This window comes from Rhodamnia argentea, chromosome 2, assembly GCF_020921035.1.
Source record: "Rhodamnia argentea isolate NSW1041297 chromosome 2, ASM2092103v1, whole genome shotgun sequence".
Lineage (NCBI taxonomy): Eukaryota > Viridiplantae > Streptophyta > Magnoliopsida > Myrtales > Myrtaceae > Rhodamnia > Rhodamnia argentea.
In genome coordinates, this window is record NC_063151.1 from 32,115,570 (window position 1) to 32,132,730 (window position 17,161).

Genomic DNA, 17,161 nt, shown 5'->3' on the forward strand with positions numbered 1-17,161 from the left:
GCATGGTCACTGCCGTAGACCTAATATGGAACCGATATTTGTTACCTAAAGGTCGGTGCTCTACTGCAACTTCAAGACTGTAGAGCTAGATACGAGGATTATGATTTCTCAGAGTACTCGTGCTGCTTTCTTTCAATAAATCGAAACGTGCGATCGTGTAAGTAAACAAATTCGCATAGAGCTGCCAGTTTTCCATGAAATAATATATGAAGGTTATTGTCATTAGAAAACCCTATATGAGGGCTTTGAATGGTTCCCACACCTTGAATTTCAATTTCAGTTCATGTACTGGTCACTTGTCTGCTGAGAAGAATGAAGTGCATCTTGTGTGTCCTCCTGGAGCCATCTCAAGTTCCTTCATCTATACACTCTCCTCGCCCTGCAATAACTAAGCCCTTATCCCCATTTCCTAGTACCCGCGACAGCTCTCTTTCTTGCCTCAATAGTTATATTCCGTCATGGGATTGGAAATTGGGCTGAAAATCACCCGTTCCACTTTTTGATGGAACCAGTTGGTCCGGTCCGAGCGGTTTCCCGTTCAGTCGGTCCGTGTTGCTCACCCCCGGTACACTACCATCTTGTGTATATTATTTAACAAAAACAAGAAGCTGGATGTGGACTTATTTTTTGCTTTTGTCTAATATGTAATTGCCACAATTCATAGAAAGACGCATCAACTCAGTTATTCAGAGAACGAATATTCCTCGTATCTGATTCTGCAGTCTTTAAGTTGAGGCTGAGCGCCCACGCTTGGTCGACAAATGTCCAAAATGGGGTTGTTGGCGTGGAACACGCATTGACCACAAATCTTCACCGGAGAGTTCCCCATCGCAAACTCCGGGGGCATGACAGGCATCACCATTTGAGGGATTCGGAGCCGTGGCATAGTGGTCGAAACCCTTATCTGCTATCCCGACCGCCCCGCTTCGAGTAGCGGAATCTATGTTATTGTAGTAATTGCTGTTGTACTCAGCTTATTTCTCGATCGCATATGCAATACTGCAATGCAATATCCGGCGGCTGGCCTCTCAAAAGATTTTCGCAACTATAGAAGAGCCAAATGGAAATTGTTTCGAGACAGCCATTGCAGCCTCCAATTTCTGACTCTCTCTTCGCTTCTTTTGATGCTTGATGCTCTCAAAGTCCCCCTTTCTGTTGGCTATATAAAGAGCTTGACGTCTTAGATTTCACCGTCATTTTCCTTGCAGGAATCTTGGCAACGTGGGAGCATCGTACTCGTTCTTAGGAATATCTAAAATGGCGGAGAAACACTCCCAACGAGTTTTCAAAAATCTTATGTCAAACTTATATTTTGATTGCGAAATTAACAAGGTTCTCTTCGTCTGGTTGCACTTGTTCGAGTGTGGCAAATTTAGGTACGAGGGGTCTTTTGCCACAGGTAATTATCTTCTAGAATAATGGATCATACATATCGTAAATAATAGAGGGTGCAATGACGTAACGACCGAATAACCTTACATTATAAATTATGTTCATTTTAATATATTGCAATGACTAAACGAGCATGAAATTGTAACAACTATCGCTATTTTACACGAATTGAGAAAACTACACAAACACGGTTTCTATTCATACTTTTATTTCATGATTATCGAGATATGTCACGATCTAGTTTCCATCTCTTTTGGCTTGCTTTCATTATGCAAGCCCCCTTTCATTGCTTTGATATAAATATCCCATAGTGCGAGCGCAAAGATATGGCTATCTAGAGATCCATGAATATCTCACAAATTTTACAAATCGATTTATTACCAACGAGCTAGTGGCCTATGTAAGTGACCGCGACTCAAAGCAGTTTGCCCCGTAACTGGTGAAATTTGAATCGGTGAACTACAATCCCTAAACTGAGAATTTTGACTCCAAAGTTTCCTTGTCTGGTCATATTTAGCCGCATTTACTATCCATAGTACGACGGTGCATGTCATCGTCCGGGCCATACATCCAAGCATTGGTATAAGACACATACAGCTCATGATTTACCATATTAACTGTTAATCACATTTAGGCTTTGTATTATCACATGATCACCCTTGTAAATCCCATTTAAAAGCACTAGCTATATCTTCCAAAGTCGATTCGCATACTGAAGTGCATATGCATATGGGGCCGAGCCAAACCTACAAAGATCTAATGATTATAAGAATTCATAAAGCAGTGTAAGCTTTATGAATTATTTATTTAATTAAAATCTGGATGGATGGGATGCTCCATAATTCATGATATGCACATTGGCGCCGGAAGATGGATATTGAGTTCCGGCAAAAGAAATTCCCCCGTATCTAAGTTTGCCGCATCCGAACAAATGCAACTAGACGAAGAGAAACTCTTAGTACATTTGAAAACTCCCATGGAAAAATGCAAGTGATTCTTCGTCAGCTTAGTCATGAGTGTGAGAATCCATGTCAGTCTCTAGCAAAAGCACGAGGATCACTTTGATCCAAAACCGATCAAGAGGAAAAAACTAAGCGTATTTTTGAATTTGGACATAGTTAAATACAAGGGCAAGCTCTGTGTTCTTTGTCAAGCCTAAACTGCAATCACTACACATAAACGTGAGACAATATAGCGGGGAAGTTCGTGAGCATCAGCGTGAAGAAAGAGGAAGAGAGCACTAAAACTCAGAAGATTCTGCGGACTGCTTTACGACGCCTTGCAATTCTAGTACTCTGTTGCCTGATCTGTGATTCCAGCAATCTCGTGAGAGGTGAACCAGAAGTTGCGGTTGAGTATTGCTATTGTAATACACAAACGACCAAGGATGAATCCATTTACTCTTTAAACATAGAGGAAGATCTAGAAATTTACCGTATGGAACGGCGCATCATGGTTTCAACTTTTACAGCAGCTCTTATGATCCTTTTGAAAGATCTTACACCCATGGAACTTGCAACGGAGAAATTCCGGTCGATGATTGCCTCCAATGCGTGCACACTGCCATACACCTAGTATGGAACCGATGTTTTCACCTAAAGCTCGGCAGTCAACTGCAACTGAAGGACTGTAGAGCTAGATACGAAATTTATGATTTCACAGAATAACCGCGTTGCTTTCTTTCAATAAAATTCGAAGTGAATGTGTGATCTGTCTTAGTAAATAAATTTGCATGGAGCTTCCAGTTTCCCATGAAAAACTACATCTAGGGGTGTCAACGGGCCGGGTCTCGGCTCGGCCCAAGCCAGATTCTGGTCTGATTCTTTTTTTTCTTCTTTTTTTGGAATCAAAATAATTAACAAACCCATCCAATAAAAGAATATAAAAAGAAAAAGAAAAAAATAAATAAAAGTAAAAAGAAAACATTGGTGTTAAAAAAAGTCGGGCGGCGGCCCGGCCCGGCCCGAAAAGACACAAAAATTAAGTGAATTTTCGGGCTGGCCCGCCTGACGCGGGCTTTTTTGACACCCCTGACTATATCAAGTATATTGTCGTTAGAAAGCCGTATATAAGGTCTTTGAAGGTTTCCACACCTTGAATTTCAATTTAAGTTCATGTACTGGTCATTTGAGTGAACTTGTCCTTGCCATCCAAGAAAATAACTGTCAGGATTTCTAAAGGATCCGTAGCATTATTATTGGTGACGAACTGCTTTCGAAGACTTCATTCAATTATAGTTGTATTCATGAAAAAGATTCTCATGTGTAAAGGAAATGCAATTGCTGAACCGACCAACAAAGGCTTTCAGAATTCATTCAGTTTGGAAATGTGGAATTCTTGCTACTGTAGGACGAGACATTGGAGATTGAAGAACAAGAAGGCAAGGAGAAGTTCGCAACAATAATAAAACTGACTCGGAAGATCAGAAAGAAATTCAAAATGAAGTAGGAAGATCTCTAATACATTGGCCCTCTCCAGAGGGAGAGATTCACCCTCTTATCTCAGGGGATTTGAGAGCTAGTTACATGTTCATGATGTATTTGCTGTTCTCCTTCCTCTTTCTTCGTCGCCTCCTCCACTTACCGCCTCATGCTGCCGCGATGTGCATTGTGCCTATGATTGTTTTTCTTTTCTCGTTCTCCTTCCTTGAATGTCTACCATATCCGTAATCTGGAGTTTGCAGAGTTTGCATATGTTTTCTTCCCTTTCTTGAACGATAATCTATCTTTCCTCTTCCACATACTACTGTTTCTTCCACGCAGTGATACTCCATTCGGTCTTTCTTATCCAGCTTTTTTGTTGCGATTTAGAACCTTTCTGATACTTGTTTTGTTTCCTCTCATTGCAGTTCAGTGGCGATGGCGAGCTCCAGATCATCTTGGCATCGTTCGATAGAGTAAGATGGTAACCATTCGATCCTAGAGCCTTGGGGAGACAATGATGTTGATGCTATTCCAGTGGGGAAACTCTTGACTAAGAGAAACATTAACAACCCTGCAGCATGCAATGTTAAGTAGAAGGTCTGGTCAGAAATTTGGGAGGGTGTGTCTCAATGACTAAGCCTCAATACTCCAACCCAAACACTTTTCCCAGTCCCTATCCCAACTGATTCAACTTCCAACTCCACACCCAACACCAGTTGCCCAATTAGTTCTCCCACATCCACTCACACACTGACCTCTCCAACAAGCCTGATTTCTAGTGCGAGTCCTGATCCCACTATACCAACAGCTGCCCCTGATACGACCCTTACTGTTATCACCAATGCTTACTCATCCATGGTACCTAAGGAGATCTAAGGAGTAAAGGGGTAGAGAAGGAGAATACCTAGTATTGTGGATATTCCTTCTGACGAGGAGAAAAAAAGGATCTGGAGAAGGTGGTGTCTGCAATAGATGATGACTTCAAGTTGGAGAAAAGGAGGGCTGTCCCAATAGCAGAAGGATAAATGAGGAACTAAAAGGGAAATTAGCTGGGGTACAGGAGGAGGGCTCTACTGATGATAACTTTAGGTTGGAGGGAGAGATTGTACAAGAACAGGCTGATATATAGAGAGTGGAGGAAATGTACTGGTATCAGAGATCTCAGGTTAATTGACTCGCCTTTGGGGATGGAATGCCAAGTTTTTTCAGCATTCATAGGTCTTACAGTAACTGGTTTGTCTGGAAATATATGTACGCATATTTTTTCACCACGGCGCACATTTCTTATCATTTCTCGTTGCCCTGCTTCTGTTCGTCTAGATGTGATTCAATCAGGTTCAAGTGCCTAAAAGCAAATGGTGCTCTATTGTCCAAGGACCCGCCCAAATCAGGCGGTAGTCTGGTATGTGTAAGTTATGCAGGCCTTCAAACTAAATTGTTGAAGTTCCATTAAGATAAAGTCGCCATTCATCTTCCATAGCTGGCATGGCATAAGCGTTCAGCCAAAGCAAAAACCCTTTGGTTTTAGTTGCTGAAAGTATAGAGAAAAGCTATTCTTCTTCTTGGCTGTCTAATGGGAAGGTTCTACCTAACACCTAAGATAAGAAAGGTGGCTCGAAGGTAATAGAATGAAACAGCGGCTCGCTTTAGTCATTCATACATACCGAAATAATTTCACTGAAGGAAGACTCATCCACGATAACATCATTGTGGTTCATGAGGCTCTTCACAATATGAAATTAAAGGAGGAGGAGAAAGATGGCTGGTGTACCCTGAAATTGAGTATGAATGAAGCATATGATAAAGTTGAATGAAATTTCTCGGAGTATGATATGTTTCAGTTGGCCTTCATCGACGGGGTTGTGTTTGATCTGCCTCCTACGGATTGATGACTGATGGAAAAAGGTCTGGGAAAGTCATTCCTAGTAGATGTGTTACACGAAGAAATCCCCTAATCCCTGTCTTTTCATCCATATCATAGATGCACTCTCTCATTTACTTGTAGAAGCTGGACAAAGAAGCACATTGCAGGGTATTGACTGAAAAGGGACTGTCTTGAGCTCACACACCTATTTTTTTTTTTTTTTTCTAATCTTTTCTTTCTCCTGGAGTTTACCGCGTCATATTGACCCTCCTATCAGTTATAAAGAATCATCTGCTAGTTAACAAAACTAATTATTAGTAGCTTACGTTGAACTTAGTATTAGGCTCCCAAGAAATTCATGGTATCTTGCTACCCTTGCTCAAAACTCAACATATATTTGGTGAGACAAATCTTTACATGTACAGCTTCACAACTTCAAATATCATCAAACAGCCAATGAGCAGACAGTAAATATATCTTTCCAGGCATACCATTAGTAAATTTCAGACCTCAGAATATAGTCGAACAAGACGTAACGATTTGAAGGATGTAGTTAAGCGCCATTCCCGTTGCTTTTTGCTAAGAGGCCTTCCTTTTCCGGCTTTTTCTCTGTTCGCTCTTACATCAGCTAAACCCCAGGTGCAACAATTGGTCTCCATGTCGACAGAAACAAGTTTGAAGATGCCATCGCCTTCTGAGGATGAGCCACTTGTATCTGTCTCTGCGACATATTTTACGAACATGGGTCGATCCATAAACCGATCAAAATCAAGTGGAACGCGAATGACTCTTTCAACACCAGGTGATGACACCTGAAAGGATCGAGACTTCAGGCAAGACACTTCGAATACACATCTTGAACTTTTCTTCAAATAAACTTGCTTCTAGTCACATCTACATATGGTGAACTTAACTTCAAATGAACTCGCTCATATATTCTTCTTGCATGTTCAAAAACTAACAATCTTACTGCTCCAGTTCATCAGAATTAGAAACCAGAGTGTGTTTAAAAGGCACTATGGTAATAGGTTAAAGCACATAGGAAACTACCAAGCAGTAAGAACTTATCAAGTGTTCAATACCACTCCTTACCCTTCAATCTTGCCCTTTTACAGTGCAACGGTTAGTTGGGCCCGATATACTTTAACCTCACCTCTCATGGTAGATTCATTGAGTCCATCAAGTACCCACCTGCTCCCGAAGTTCAGCATGCAAGAAAGAATGCTCGATACTGAGAACTAGTGACAGAAACCAGTACCTCCAAAGATAAATTTTCTGGTACAGATTTTGCAGCCTCTGCTTCATCTAGACGAGCTCTATAGGTCGCAGAAAATGCTTCTATATCTTCCATACTTGGGGAACCATACCTGTCGTGATTACAGAGATTAACTAAATTAGTTGACATTGGAAACCACCATTCGCATATATTCAAAACCAACGTAAGGGAAGATGGGCCAAGTTGTCCTGTCCACTGTAGAAAGGTTTTAAAGCTATGGTTAGACAGCCTAGAGATCCTTCAGGAATTTATGAAGCTAACTAAAATGAATTTTTCAGGTCCTTACATCTAACTGTTTCTTCTGTCCTATAGGCCCAAGGAGCGAGCAAGGTCTAAGAAGAGTTGTAGCAGCATTTATTCTGCAGCAGTTCACTTAATTTCCTTCTAAAAAGAAAATCAAGCCAGTACAAGAAACACACAGAAGTCAGCATTGTCTAGAACATCAACATATGAGAGAGACAGAGAGAGAGCCCCAACGAGAAGGAATTCCACATACTTTCAGTCGTTCATGATTATATCACCATGCAATCGTATTTTCAGCTGGTTCGATGTAAATATCTCAACTTATAGAGCTTTTAGCGCCGGCAATTTTTGCTGAGGGAAGAACAAGGCATTCATTGTTTAATTGGACTACCACAAAGAGCGGATGATAACTTCCAATTAACTGTACTGCTCACTCTTGATAGAGCCTCGCCTGCATTAAAGTCATTAGGTGATTACCTCTTGGAAAGCTTTTCGATGCGAACTTGAATTGTGCAATTCGACAGCGTTTTGAAAGAATATATCTTCAAATCGCCATCAAAAGACTGAGAGACAACTTCCGCTATCACCAATGCTTCTTTGTCCCACCAAGTCCCGGCAAGAGAAATCCCACCTCCTCCACCTGCATCCCCAACCTTTCATACAGTGTCAATTATAACATAGATTCATTCAGCAGCTTACAAAATTCATGTCCAAGAAAATTAGAACAAGGGATCTGTTAAAGTAGCATTTACTCACATAAACTTCAGCATCTTCTTCCAGATACTCATCTTCAAAACTCCCATCATCATACTCATCCTCCAATGCATCTGCATATGAGCTAAGACATCTTCAAGTTTAAATGAAAAGCACGCCTTATTGTTTATCGAAGTCTTTAAGAACATTTTATGATAATCCCTCTGTTCTTTTTTGCAGAGTAACGATAAAGGTCATCATTCACAATGACTATAACTATGAACAATACCCAATTTGCAGAGGTGGAAAAGCCAAAACTAGGGAGGAAAAAGAGAGAAATCAAGAATAATCACTTCACTCACCATCGTCGAAATTGTCGAAGACGACCTCGTCCCCATCGTCGACATCCACCGATACTTCTTCGACGATAGTCGGCTCGAGGACTGGCTCGGGCCGCGAGTCTCGCTTCTTGGCGAGCGACGTGAATGCCCTGGTCGGAGCAGTAGCAGTCGGACATGCCCGAAAAGAAGATGAGCAATCATGGGTATGGCGAGAAGATAGGTGGAAGCTGGTCGCTTCGAGACTGGACGAAAATGGAGTGAGCGTAGCTCTCGGCGTCAGCTTCCATGGCGTCACCAAGTTCATCTCTTTCCAGCTGCAGCAAGAAAACGTCGAAACAGAGGAGAGACCTTCTTTCTCCGATTTGTAGCGATGGATTAGACAAAAGGCCGTTGCCATTTGCCAGTCCAAAACTTGGTAACGAGTCGCGCACGTCAATTGAAAATGGGATTTGTTACTGGAAATAATAAAATTTATCACGGATATTTAATTGAATCTTAAAATATACAAAAAGAGCGATCGAATCGAATCTTAAAAAATAAATTTATGCAATCAAGTCCTTCCATTAACTCCGTCCAATTTGAATAACGAAAAATACCGATATGAATTTTTTTAATATTTTCACTAAAACGATGTCGTTGAAATCCAACTATGATTTTTAATATAATTTTATATAAATTAATTTTAAAAAAAGGTAATTAAAAAAAAAAAGGAAAAAACCAAAACCAGCGGTGAGGGTTGCAACAGCTAGGCAAATGGTCGGCGATCCTAACCCGGCTAGGAGCCGCGACCCTCACCAACCGATGGCGAGGCCGCCGTTGGCTGGGGTGGGGCCGGGCGATAACCACGCTAGGGCGGTCCTTAGCCTTGCCTAGTCCGGGTGAGGGTCACGACCTTGGGTGAGGGTCTACAGGCCATCGCGGGCCCTTCCAGCAATGGTGGGGGCAGCAAGGGCCCTGTAGGTCCTCATTGATTCCTTCTTCTTTTTTTGTAATTTAGTTTAATTATTGTCTACATTAAAAATCAAATTTGTATTAAAATGATGTCATTTTGGATTTATTTTTCTTGTTTTAGCCACATCAACGCCACGTAGAACAAAAAACTAGTAAAAATAATCACATCTGTATTTTTCGTTAATCATAATTGAATAACGAAATATTGGATTACACCAATTTGACAAGTTTTATTACTTAATTGCACTTTATGAAAGTTTTAAGAATCAAATGTACTTTCATGACAGGTTTTAGGACTTTCAGTGGACATATTTCATTAAAAATCCGAACTTCTCTCTTTCTCAAATTTTATAGGAGGGGTGAACCGAATCAAAACAACCCTACGGTCTTAAAGCTGGATTTCCCCGCCTACGTTCAACCTGCTTTCTTTTTCCACAATGTAGGGGGCGTTCGATATGCGTTGAGTGCGTTTTCAAGTTTCCCACTGCTCGGTTCACAACCATAGGTGGTGTCGCAAATTCGAAGATTGGACGAACACTTACTATCGCTCATTTAGCGAAAAATAATGTGTTTCTCAAAAAATAGTCATTTTTTTTATGAAAATAATAATATTTTTTAATATTTGACTGAAACGTCAAAATGAACTGAAAAATATTTTTCACTATTCAGAATGGAATATCGAATTTGATATTCCTCCATGCATTCCTTTTAATAACTTTTAATTGTATTTATTTTTTTTTTATTAAATGTTCCCTTTTCTTTTTATTTTTTAAATTTTTTCCTTTTTTTTTCTCTTTTTCCTTTTTCTTTGGCCAATCGCCAGCTATGGCCGTGGTTAGCGACCAGCCGAAGAAGAAAGGAAAGAAAAAGAGAAAAAAATTTAAAAATTAAAAAGAGAAAATTAAAAATTAAATAAAGTAAAATGTCGATTTTTTCAAAAAATAAAAAATAATGAAAAAAATGAACGTGAAAGAGTGGAGGACAGAAAGATGAGAAAAAATGTTTTCCTCTTCTTGAAAAGCGAAAATTATTTCCGCCTTTTTTAAAGATATTTTTTAGATTTCGACCCCAAAAAAAAAAAATGTTTTTCCCATGAGTGAAAAGTACTTTTCTTGACTCATTTTATTTTCCATGAATCAAACGCCGGAAGATTCAAAAAATATTTTCGTGAAAGTTATTTTTAACAAAACCAATGAAAAATAACTTTTGCTTCAGCTGCTAAATATTAAACCACGAAACCGATACTGTAGTAGTAGCCGCTTTCATGTTCAATTATATGTACACTACAAGTATATAATAGTCCCCTGCTGTCTCTACTTACGCCTCACCAAATTGTCTATCAGGATGAATGCACTTCCTTAATGCTTGTCAATTTGAATTCATCCTCTTCTGGTCTGTCCACAACACTTTGAAAACATGAAACAAAGCTTGTAAAGCCCCAAGTCAAACCTGGTTCCAAAAAAAAAAAAAACTGGTTCAAAGGATACTGCCAGGTGAACTTCCTAGAAATCAAATGTATTTCACTATTGGGTATGCCATTTGAATTCAGTACAAAAGTCGAAGGACGCGACCCGGCTAGGCTGCGACATTTCTGTAGTATTCGATCTGAACTGTAACTACTTGATGATTCTGAGTCTCTGTATGATTTGCACAAAATGGAGGTGAAGATCAGAAGGGGCATGGGGTCATAAAGAAGGGAGGGATGATGTACTGATCCCCGGTGGCGAGGGAGTGACAGTCGCATTATCGGTCCAATTCGTTTCGCCCCAATGCCACAACATGCTTTCCCAGAAACAAAACTGCTCGAAGCACGTCTTTAGACGTTCGTCTTTTATTTCGATCTTCCAGTGACCGTCTGTGTAGTTTCCTTTCTCGGCTTGCCTTCGGTCCCACTCCAAAGCCGCCTTCTGCTTCGACCGAAGCAAGCAGAAGTTTTGCAAGTTCTCCGGCATGGCGTCATGGACCTTCCACCATGTCCGGTGGGCGACATCGCTTGCAAACTCCTGCAGGATGTCTACATTCCAGTTGCAGTCGTAGTCCCGGAAGCACAGCCATGGTTTGTTACCAAGATAGTGGAGGACATAAAGGATCGGGGGATCGGCACCAAAGAGACGCGTTTTCATCTCCTTCTTCTCCACCTCATCCCCTTCCCAAAAGTGCTTCAAGAAGTTCATGTGCTTAGGGATCCGATGCCACCAAGTGAATATTTCATTTAGATATCCCTGATCCCCACCATTGTAGGACTCGATTTCATTAATATGATCCATGAGCAGCTGGAATGTACAATTCGATGGCTCAACCACCATCACACCAGAGTTGAACAGAGTGGCATTATTGCCGGTTGCAGATATTTCAGGCATTTCAAACAGGAAATCAATATTCCTGAGGATAAGTAAGTCAGCATCAATGAAAATGATCTTGTCGTAATCGGTCAGCTGCCAAAGCCGAAATTTGCTGTAGTTCCACTCGTTATATGCGTCTCTTTCAGCTTTTGGATTCCTGATTCTCTGGATAGTGTGGATTTTCCACCCTGCATCCTCCAAACCTTTCTGGTGATAGTCACTGATGGTTTCGTCAACAAGTATCACAAAATCCCGCGTAGAACCGGCCATCCGAATGCTCCGAGCTGCTGTGATGGCCCCGCAAACGTAGAGATGAGCAGAGTGCAGGATTGTGGCATATGCTTCCCGATGTGCCCTTTCTGAATAGAAGTGCTCTGTTGAAAAGCAATAATCCCATCAGGGTGAAAAAAGAAAAGGAAAACAAAAGGAGAAGGGTATGCAAATCTCTGAATCTGATTCATCAAGATCTGAGTTCACTTTGGCAGTAATCATCTCAGGTGTCACGAAGGATCTGGTTTAAGAACCAACTAGGTGGAAAACGGGAAGAAGAAAAGGATGTTCACTTTGCAAAATAATTTGAGCATGAGGAGATCATAATGAGATAAAGAAGAAGCGCTGACCTTTAGCCTTGAGAGGCACTGCTAGTTCACATGACCCCACAGGAAGACGTGCCTTTTCTCTCAGTTTATTTAGGTCAGGCTCATACAGCCAGACATTCCCATTGTGTGTGATAAGTTCCTTGCAAGTGAAGAGATTTGGAATGGGAAAGCATTCAGTAACAAAAAGAACGCGCACTTGATGATAACTCTTAGCAGAAGCAGCAAGTCTGGCTGCTGCAAGTTGCAAATGCAGACGAGCCACGTCTCTTGACCACCTTCCCGACTTATCACACGGAAGCTTGACGGCAATAAGATCAAGACGTGGTTTTCCAGGAATCTGAAGCTGAGGCAAAAAAGGACAAGTGGGGACCTCAAACTCTTCTTCCTCGTCTATCCATTCTGGATAGAGCGACTCCCAGGTTACATTGTGAGGCACATGTTCCAGGTGTAACATGACATGCTCGGAATCAGGGAATAGTTGCTTCCAATTATCAATTTCATTGTCATTAAAGTTCAATAGACCAACACCTTGATACTCATTCTTATCCGTCAGCTTCTCAATAGCAGTTGAGATCTGATCCCAACTAATGTCCAACAATGACGCATAACGGGTATCTGCACCAGCAGTCTCTCTTGTCCATCTACCAATGAGACTTGGCCTGCATGAAATTTAGATTAGTAAAGCACCAACATGCTGAACTGTGTGCATAACATGCATTTATCTATGAATTATACGCCGATGAAGTCAAATGCAGAAAAAACGTATATCTCTAATCCCCTCTAGCCCAACCCACAGGTAAAAAGAGAGGAAAATAACAGTTTGCACCTCCTAAAGTAATAAGAAAAAGAAAAAACCTTCACTCTGATGGAGGATTGGAGCACAAGAATTACCGAGATGAAGAACCGGTGGGATGATCTGTATTATAAATTGCTGGAGAACAATAGAGCGTCAGAAAAGTTCCAAGTAAAATGACAAGCAGAACAATTTTCAAGGTTGGAATCTTGCAGTTCAAATTCCTTGCTTGGATAGGTAAATGGAAAGCTCTCTCAACATCTTTGAAATATTTACTCCTTTGGAACCTTCTCTTGTTTGTCTCATCACTGCACCAAGAAGACAGCAATGAAAATGTATCCTAGGGTAAGTGAAAGACAACCCACACGAATAAACAACAAACACGGGGCAATGTTGATAAACCAACACAAGCTAGAAGCTCTATAACACGTATTTCAACAAAAGTGAACATCATTCCAGATGGCGAACTTTTGCACATTGCCAATTGAAAGTCCTCATTATACCGCAGGCATTCTCTCCCTATTATAGTGCCAACAAGCGTCAGCAAGACACCAATCAGCAACCATTTACTACTTGCACAAACCCTTTCCTCCACATCTTGATAAATGAATAATTGTAAAAGTACCAACTATTATGTCTATACAGCTTCTGGGCAAAATGCAACTCTCTTTCGAAACCTTACTTCTTGGATTCTTCAAATTGTTTGAAGAGAAACTTAACAAGAGAAGCAATAGGAACACCAAGGCAGAGCTCTGAAATATTCAATTTCGGTAGCATATTGCTACATACTAAACAGGAGATGAAAGAGAGAACAACGAAACATTTTAGATTCGAATTTGAGATCATTATTTCTCTGACCATCCGTACTCTCCCCTTCTGAAGCTAGCACCACCTACATAAGCACAAGAATAAAATGCTAACTATGATGGAAAACTTAAGCGAGAGGCCGAAAAATATCTGGTTGGATGGAAATAACACGCCATGGCAGTGTATCAAATTGAGCACACAAGATTAGTCTGTCTCCGGATGGTAGGGACTGATGCTGCGAAACTGGAGAATGCACATTTTTTCTCTCCCCTTAGAGAAGAAGAAAGGGAGAAATTGACAAGTTACAGACTACTTTAGATTTTGAAACAATTATACAAATTATTTCCAATGTGTATTGTTGTTCTTCCCTCAACCCAGCAACCCCTTCCCAACCACCACGGGATATAAATAATTGACTACATAAACAAAAACAATAAGGCAGCTTGATAATTGGAAAATGATGAGCCATTATTAAGTTAAAAGCATCATAACTACCTCAATCTGTCAGTGCAATATCCTATGGCATTATTCAAACAATTTAACATCACCACCATCCAAAAATGGAAAAGCCAAATGGTTTCCAGAAAAATGAATATCAATGTGTGAGGATAACATTGCTGGTCGTGTTCTGAACCAATTTGCAGAATTCACATTTTTCAACCCAATAACAACTTCAATTGGGAATTTCAAACAGACAAGACATTGATTTCGGCATTCCCAACAGTTATCCATGTTGAAACAAAAATCGATCAAGGTCTTCTCAGTCTTCCACCGCATAGCTCAGTAAGCAAACCTACGTCGTTGCTCAATTGTCTGCAAAAGCTCCGACATTGAACAGCTCACCAAACAAATTGATCTCAGCAAAAAAGAGAGAGAAGACCAAGTCTCGCTGCTAGGACAGTTTATCACGCAAAAGAAACACTCCCACACACCAATTCAAATCCCCCAACCACCAATTTGGTCTCGACAATGACTTGATAATGCTCAGCAAAACAGAGGGGTCGAGCTCATCCGCAAGAAGCATTTCTTTTTAACTCTAGAAGTCTAGATGATAATAGCCACATGAGCCAGCACAAAGCAAAACGGAGCACAAATCCAACTCTATTGGCGCACACAACGAGCCTCGGTCACCTGATCAGCTGACACCTACGCGAGAGAGAGAGAGAGAGAGAGAGAGGGCTGACTTGGAGGAAGAAGAGAGTCGGTGCCTGGGCTCGATGGAGCTGGGGGAGGTTCCTCTCATCCTCCGACGGTTCAGTGGCGGCTCGGTGGAGGCACCATCTGCATTCCCAGATAACGAAAATCAGCCAAAAAGACAAGAGAGAGCGCATAGAAAACAGTAGAAAGAAGAACATCAAGAGCTCATACAAAAACTGTTGCCTTCCTGCAATTCGAGGAGAGAGAGAGGGGGGGGTTGACACCCAACAAGCAAAGTGCAGAGAGAATAGCTGTCTGGTTGCTCCTTAATTTAAGGTTTGGTGGATAATGACAATGTTGTCCGCCTTCTCTTACCCATTACCCGAAACTCTTAAAACAAAGAGGCACAGGTCAATGTCCAAATCAAGGCAGCTCTTACCATTTCTGCTTTCGAACATTCTCCGCTCCAAAACCCATTCTTTATCTTTTCTTCACTCGCCTTCGCTTTGGTAAAAATCTCATCTTTTTGTTATTTTATCGAACATCGGTATGTACGGTGACACGTCGAGACGGGAGGGATTATTGCTATCAACGGTACATGAATAAAATATATCTGGGGAGGGGAAGATCGTGGGGAGCAGAGCTTGCACATTCCAGTTGGGGATTCCCAAGAACGTTCAGATGGTTTAGAGTTTTAACTGAGATTTCTCTATTAATCTCCTAAGTAAATTAATCATTGTCGGTACAGACATCGATGTTAGTAGGGTTTCGTGCATTTTTTTAACCATGTACGAACTGTACGACCTCTTCCAATTCCTCCTTGGGAGCGTCGGGGCTCAGACATTCGGCTCGCGTTGTCGCGTAAAAACCTGGTGATTATCGAAGTACACGGGCTCATGCTCTTGGGCAGCCGCCTGGTTATGTTTTGTAGGGAAGATCGCCACCCGGCTTTCGCATGCCGTGATGGTTGTGTGTTCTTTGGTTTGGATTTGTATTTGGTGAATTCAGAACCGACTTTTTACACGAGTGAGAGAAGGAATATTGGAAGGTTATGCATAAAAAGGGTCAAGATTAAAACATATCAGAAGGTTTTGATTTTCTTCCTACATTGAGTAAAACACTCATGGGAAAAGAATTACCAAAACAGTCTTAAACCTATTGTAATTGTGTCAATTCAGCCCTAAATCTTTTTTTTTTGTCAATTTAGTCATAACTCTTTTACATTTTCGCCAATTTAATCTATTTGACCGGCCATTACTAACGTGGCGTGCCAGTATTGGCATGGCACTTTTTCAAATAATATTTTTAGTTTTTAAAAAAATTTATGCTTTCTTTTTTATTTCTTTTTTTCTTCAGTTTTGTTTTTCCCCAACCCTCGGCCACGAGCAACGGCCGCGGCGCCCTCACCCAATGCCGGCGAGGGCCTTTCGGATGCTATTGCCCGGGTCGGGCATGGGCCGCGGCGCCCTCTCTTGGCTGGATTTGGGTGAGGGGCCGCAACAACCTTGCCAGCCCAAGGGTTTGCGGAAAAAACTAAAGAAAAGAAAACAAAAAAATCATAAAGTTCAAAAAATTATTAAATATTATTTAAAAAAGTGTCACGTCAAGACCGGCCACCTAAATAGACCGAATTGGCACAAATACAAAAGGTCTAAGATTAAATTGATTAAAAAAAAAGGTTTAGGACTTAATTGGCACAATTGCAATAGGTTTTGGACTATTTTGGTAATTTTCCCCTATCTTCATAATTTTATTTGTATTTAGCCAAAAGAAAGTTTTCTATACCAAAAAAAAAAGGGTTATCGATCCGACCCGACGACTTGGGTATATCTAGGTCAAGTCGGGTTACATTGAGTTTGTTTCTCTAAAATGACTTTATTTCTCTTTTTGTTCCCGAGAACCAAAAAGTAGAAAGTATTTTTCTTTTTTACTTTTTGTTTATGTTCCAAATCTATTATCCGACCACTAATCTATTCAGAAAAATAAATTTCTACTCTTTTTATGTTACAAGGAACAAAAGAACAGAAAAACATATCAATAGAAATATTACCAAATGCACCACTCTGACCCTCTTTCTTTTTCACAGACTTTTACTTTGCCTCTTTGTAGTTTGTAAAGTGTGGGTGTCACACCCACAACTGAAACTAAGCGTCCCCACCCCATCCAATTCCCTTACCACTAGGGCACGTGCCCAATGGGTACCACCTCAGCTTAGTGAAAATAACAAGTAAAAAGATCAACATAATTATTTTTTTTTTGTGTGTGTAGATGGACCTAACAATAATAGAGTTTAGTTTCAA

General features: G+C 40.7%; 2 protein-coding genes across 7 annotated transcripts; both read right to left on the minus strand.

Annotated features, from left to right (window-relative positions):
• Window positions 1–6,026: 6,026 nt before the first annotated feature.
• LOC115739443 lies at window positions 6,027–8,658 on the minus strand. 4 transcript variants are annotated; one of them, XM_030672552.2, is made up of 6 exons: window positions 8,630–8,658; window positions 8,254–8,590; window positions 7,955–8,025; window positions 7,676–7,851; window positions 6,938–7,046; window positions 6,027–6,491 (listed from the first exon to the last, which is right to left on the minus strand). In XM_030672552.2, exons 2-6 carry the CDS (start codon window positions 8,534–8,536, stop codon window positions 6,183–6,185), a joined length of 948 nt encoding a protein of 315 aa, XP_030528412.1. In that variant the 5' UTR covers window positions 8,537–8,590; window positions 8,630–8,658; the 3' UTR covers window positions 6,027–6,182. The 4 variants fall into 4 exon arrangements, 2 of the variants coding, with proteins under 2 accessions (XP_030528412.1, XP_030528421.1); XR_007197639.1 differs by having other exon boundaries at window positions 6,353–6,491; window positions 6,822–7,046; XR_007197640.1 differs by having other exon boundaries at window positions 6,358–6,491; window positions 6,833–7,046.
• A 1,693-nt stretch (window positions 8,659–10,351) lies between these two features.
• Window positions 10,352–15,254, minus strand: LOC115735083 (putative UDP-glucuronate:xylan alpha-glucuronosyltransferase 3). Of its 3 annotated transcripts, XM_030666163.2 has the most exons (5): window positions 15,093–15,254; window positions 14,909–15,005; window positions 13,016–13,225; window positions 12,146–12,783; window positions 10,352–11,899 (listed from the first exon to the last, which is right to left on the minus strand). In XM_030666163.2, the coding sequence occupies exons 2-5, from the start codon at window positions 14,965–14,967 to the stop codon at window positions 10,869–10,871; spliced, it is 1,938 nt and encodes a 645-aa protein (XP_030522023.1). In that variant the 5' UTR covers window positions 14,968–15,005; window positions 15,093–15,254; the 3' UTR covers window positions 10,352–10,868. The 3 variants fall into 3 exon arrangements, with proteins under 3 accessions (XP_030522023.1, XP_030522032.1, XP_048130548.1); XM_030666172.2 differs by lacking the exon at window positions 15,093–15,254 and having other exon boundaries at window positions 14,909–15,079; XM_048274591.1 differs by lacking the exons at window positions 14,909–15,005; window positions 15,093–15,254 and adding an exon at window positions 13,839–14,881.
• Between the last annotated feature and the right edge of the window lie 1,907 nt (window positions 15,255–17,161).